We start from the raw sequence: 4,481 nt of genomic DNA, 5'->3' as shown, positions 1-4,481 counted from the left end.
AAACACAAGCTGCCCAGCACGTGGCATGGAAAAGCCTTATACCTCCCTGTCCATAGGCTCGTCCCTACATGTCTTGCTGACTCATGAGATGTAGCCCCTCCAGGCTTCTTTCGACGGGTTCATTGTACAGCTGATGTCCCGTGATGGGCCATCAAGGAGCTTGGTTCTGATGCCATTGTGTCTGGGGTCTCACCCAGAACCACAGCCCAAGTGTGAGAGACAAACAGACCATACATATTTATAATTCACAAAACAAAGATGACACAGACATATACAGGTGGTGATCATATTTAGGGAATGATAACTTTCCCACTGATAGCTTAGACGGCATATCTGAGAAGATTCATTGCAATTCTATAATAATTATGGTATCAATCATATCATAAAGTGTTTCACCTATTCCCTACAGCATCACAATGATGACAACGATATTAATATCAGGAGGTGGGGTGGGGTGGGGGTGCTAAGAAAACAGTCTGTTATTTGTGAAATACAATGTTGACAAGCCTACCTGGCAGCTGTGTGCCACACCTTCAGGGCACTGCCCGGCCGGAGGAGGAGCTTGGCAGGGAGCAGAGAGCAGCTCCCTTGAAAGGCACCAGTGGAGGTGAGCAGAGCTGGTATCTGCAGAAGGAGCCGGTGGCAGGCCCAGCTGATGCTCTACCTGAGCGGCTGAGGGGGAAGGACTCTGGACATTTGCAAGGTCGGAGACATCTCCTCGGGTTTCTTCAAATCTCTGCTTTTCCCTCTGGCTTGGTAAGGCTGGCGGGAAGCAACCCGGGGGTGGGAGAGGGTGGCACAGAGTACTCCAGGGGCAGATCTCAGTTGCCCGCCTTGGGTCCTGCTGGAGCCCATGGCCTGTCCCTGACGCAACGACTCAGGACTAGGGAGACCCACATCCCAGAGAGTCCTGACTCTGGGGTTTGGCCAGGCAATACCTGAAGCCTATTGCCGGACAGGGGAACACATATTTGTTGGACCATTTATGTACTCCAGTGGGGGTGGACACAGCCTGTGACCCAGCCGGAGAGTTAGTTACAGGAGGGGACAGACAGCACAGGGTGGGAGCGGCTACCAACAGGGGGCACCAGGACAGAGAGGGCCTGTCACGACGTCGCCAGACCACTAGGTGGGAGCTGTGGGCGCAGATCCCTTCCCCGGCCCCGATCTCGGGCACTGTGTGTCTGCAGCGACCGGGGTAGCACAGAGAGCCTGGAGCACTGGGCCTGGGGCAAGATTTGAGGCTTGAACCAGAGGCTGTGAACCAAAGTCAGGCCATGGGTTAAAGCAAATGCTGACAAGTTTACTGTCCGGTACAGGTACGTGGCAAAGTTGTCGCTAGTGTCCCACACACTAGATATTAACGTAAATATAGCGTAGGTGGTACAAATACATTCAATTTACTGCAAAATAAAATGGTTGGACAAAATAAACAGGGGGTGTTTTGTCCAAGATCTCAGGACCCAGGGGAGGTGACAGGTGAATGTGGTGACACACGGAAGGTGGGATGGAAGCTGCTTGTCTCAGTCTATTACTCTCGGGTACCTCACTGTCAGCCTGTGTGTGGCCTAGGAGACAGCGGCGACTCCTGTTGCTGACTGAGCTGCTCCTTGCCACGGGGCACTCATGTTAGTGAACCTGTAACCACGGAGCCAGGGCACTAGGACTGCGCCTTCAGGGCAATGAACCTGGCCGAGGGCCTTTGTCACCAGACCGTGCTGTGGTCTTTCTTTAAAAGTAGCACTGAGGTCTTATAAATTCACATGCAGCCTTGTCTGCTGTTAGTGTTGATAACACTGGAGCTCCAAGAACAGATGCTCTGGGCTGATCTAGGTTGGCACCTTCAGGCGCTGCCTTAGTGCCCTGCAGCTGGAGTTCAGGGGAAGTGGGGCAGGCGGCGTGTCTGGATCGGTCACAGCAGAAAATTGTGGCACGGACGGTGGCTGACGTGCTGTCCCCCCGGTGCAGCGTTCCCCAGCTTTCCAGGCCAGGTTGTGCTCTGTGCCCAGCCTTGCCCACATTGGGATGAAGGTTCTGCCCCTGGGATCGCGCTGCCAGGCCAGAATCGCTCCCTCCCACTCGGACGCAGTCTGTCGGCCCTGGTGCTGCTACAGACCTCTGAGCCCTGCTGCACGAGCCCGGCTTGGTCTTAAGCAACTGCAGCCCCCAGTGAAATCCTCCCCCTCCCCCCACTCCTTCCTCCTCAGTGGCTGGGCTCCCAAACAGCATCGGCACAATAGTTTATTGAGCAACTACCTGGCCTCCCCCCCATAGCCCTGCCAGGCGCTTATAGAGAGCAACAGGTGCCGGTGCCCGGAGCTCACTCTCCTCCCAGCTCTGCAGGAATCCAGGTGGGCACATGCCAGCCCCGCTCTGCACCCCACGGGGCACTGGTCTCCATGGACCAGCTCTGCCCCCAGCACGGCTCTTCTCCCCACAGCCCCAGCTGGGCAGGTGTTGTTAGTACATCTGGGGCCAGCGCCGAGCCTGCTGCTCAAGGGGCTGCCATGGGGACCAGGAGAGCTCGGGGGGGAGGGGGATCTGGGCAGGGCTGGGATGCTGCCCTCAGGCAACAGGCCGGGCTTGGAGCCCGGGGCAGCCTGAGCGCAGGGGTTTCTGCTACCCAGGGGCTCTAGGGGTGTTTGGCTCCGGCCCAGTAGTGCCCCCTCCTGGGGGTGGCAGGCGGCTGTGACGGGCGCGTGTCCCCACAGGACTGAGCGAGAGGAAGATGCTGCTGCTGATGCGGGTCGTGTTGCTCTCAGCGCTCTGCGCCGTGGTGCTCGGTGAGTTCGGATCCCTGATGCAGCTGAGAAGTGGAGGGGGGGGGGCGGAAATCCAGGAGTGGGAAATTAACGATGGAGTTACCCAGCCCCACCTGCCATCTCCAGCCCAGCCCTTGCTTGGCCTCCCTCCAGCCTGGCCTGGCTCCCCATTCGCCCCTTTGCTGCCAGCGGCGGGTGCTGCTTCACGGCGAGCAGGCTCCCGGCCAGGCCTCTCCCCAGCCCCGTCTCATTCAATGCAGGGCTGCGCGTCCCCCCTGCGCCGTGCACGGCCTTTGCTGGGCTGCTCCCCCCACCCTATTGCCACGGCCCCACTCAGAGCACCAGCCCTGGGCCAATCCTGCTGTGTGGGCTGGGGCAGGTGGGGGGCACCCACATTAACCCAGCCCTTTCTCCCCTCCCCCGCATGGCACAGGCTGCCCCACCATTGTCTCTCGCTCCCAGTGGAGGGCCCGGACCCCGAGAAGCAGGGTCCCGCTGAAAACCCCGGTGCCCTTTGTCATCATCCACCACACGGCAGGAAACCGCTGCTACACACAGGCCTCCTGTAGCCAGCAGGTCCGGGGCATCCAGAACTACCACATGGGTTCAAACGGCTGGTCCGACATCGGCTACAAGTGAGTGGGGGCAGGGTGGGGAGGGGGCCTCCCCAGAGCTATGGGTGGACTCGGGGCCACTGCCCCCAAGCAGCCACATGGGGGCAGCAGAGACCACACTCAGGGGTAGAGGGGAATTGTCCACAGAAGAGATTTGATTTTTATATTTAATATTTTTTGGCTGAAAAGAGGGAATTGGGTTGGGGTGCACCCAGAGTCTCTGCTGTGGGGGAGGGGGATTTCGGGGGCATAGAGCCCCTGGCAGGGGGAGATTGGGGGGGCTGAGGGAGTCCCTGAAGAGCGGGGGATGGGAAGGGGCAGTCACGGAGCTGGTGGGGGATGGAGGGCCGCAGGGAGCCCCTGGGTTGTGCCATGAGCTCGGCCGACAGACGCTGCACGGCCTGCGCCCTGCTTGTCTGTGACACCGCCCCGTGCCGGCGTTATCGACGCCTTTCCCTGGGGCCGGCCTGACGCCCCGCAACGAAAACCTGGCCAGGGATTTTGCTCCCTGAAATGTTTTCAGATTATGACGTCAGGGGATGGAAACCCAACTGGGAATTTCCTGTGTGGCGCCAGGTCCCTGCGATGTTCTGCTGCCCCAGATCTGGGTTGGCTACAGCCCTCGCGCGCCCCCCAGCTGTGTCCCGGTGGGACCCGGGCAGGGCCAGCGACGACCCTGGGGGAGCTGCCGGGAGCGATGGGGAGGGGAGGGGGAGGCCGACGTGCCTGTGCGGGTCTCACACTGCGCTCTGCCTGCAGCTTCCTGATCGGCGAGGACGGCAGAGTCTACGAGGGCAGAGGCTGGAGCACCGTGGGGGCCCACGCCAGGAACTGGAACTCTAGGTCGCTGGGATTCAGTTTCCTTGGCACCTTCACCAGTACGTGGGAGTCAACTGTATACGGCATCACTGGGCCCGTCACTGGATCCCCTGGCTGGCTCTGGTGGCCATGGGGAGTTTGCTCCACTGGCTAATCGCCCTCCCTGTTCGAAATTTGGGCCTTATTGCCCAGGGGAACGTGTCTGGGTTCAGCTCCCGGCCCCCGGCCCCTCTTCTGCCTTTCTCCACGCGGCTAACGCGCCCGGCAGGTCCTGTGTTTCCTCCCC

The 4,481-nt window shown here is 60.0% G+C and overlaps 1 protein-coding gene across 1 annotated transcript; it reads left to right on the top strand.

The window, feature by feature from the left end:
• Positions 1-2,728: 2,728 nt before the first annotated feature.
• Positions 2,729-4,254, top strand: LOC112109745 (peptidoglycan-recognition protein SC2-like; the record flags this gene model as incomplete). The annotated part of the gene is made up of 3 exons (XM_026646126.1): positions 2,729-2,783; positions 3,196-3,397; positions 4,136-4,254. Coding segments are annotated over exons 1-3 (376 nt in total), but the record flags the coding sequence as incomplete, so codon positions are not given.
• Between the last annotated feature and the right edge of the window lie 227 nt (positions 4,255-4,481).

This window comes from Terrapene carolina, unplaced genomic scaffold (genome assembly GCF_002925995.2).
Source record: "Terrapene carolina triunguis isolate 2854851 unplaced genomic scaffold, T_m_triunguis-2.0 Scaffold34094, whole genome shotgun sequence".
Classification (NCBI taxonomy): domain Eukaryota; kingdom Metazoa; phylum Chordata; order Testudines; family Emydidae; genus Terrapene; species Terrapene triunguis.
This window is presented reverse-complemented; position numbering and strand designations above follow the sequence as displayed.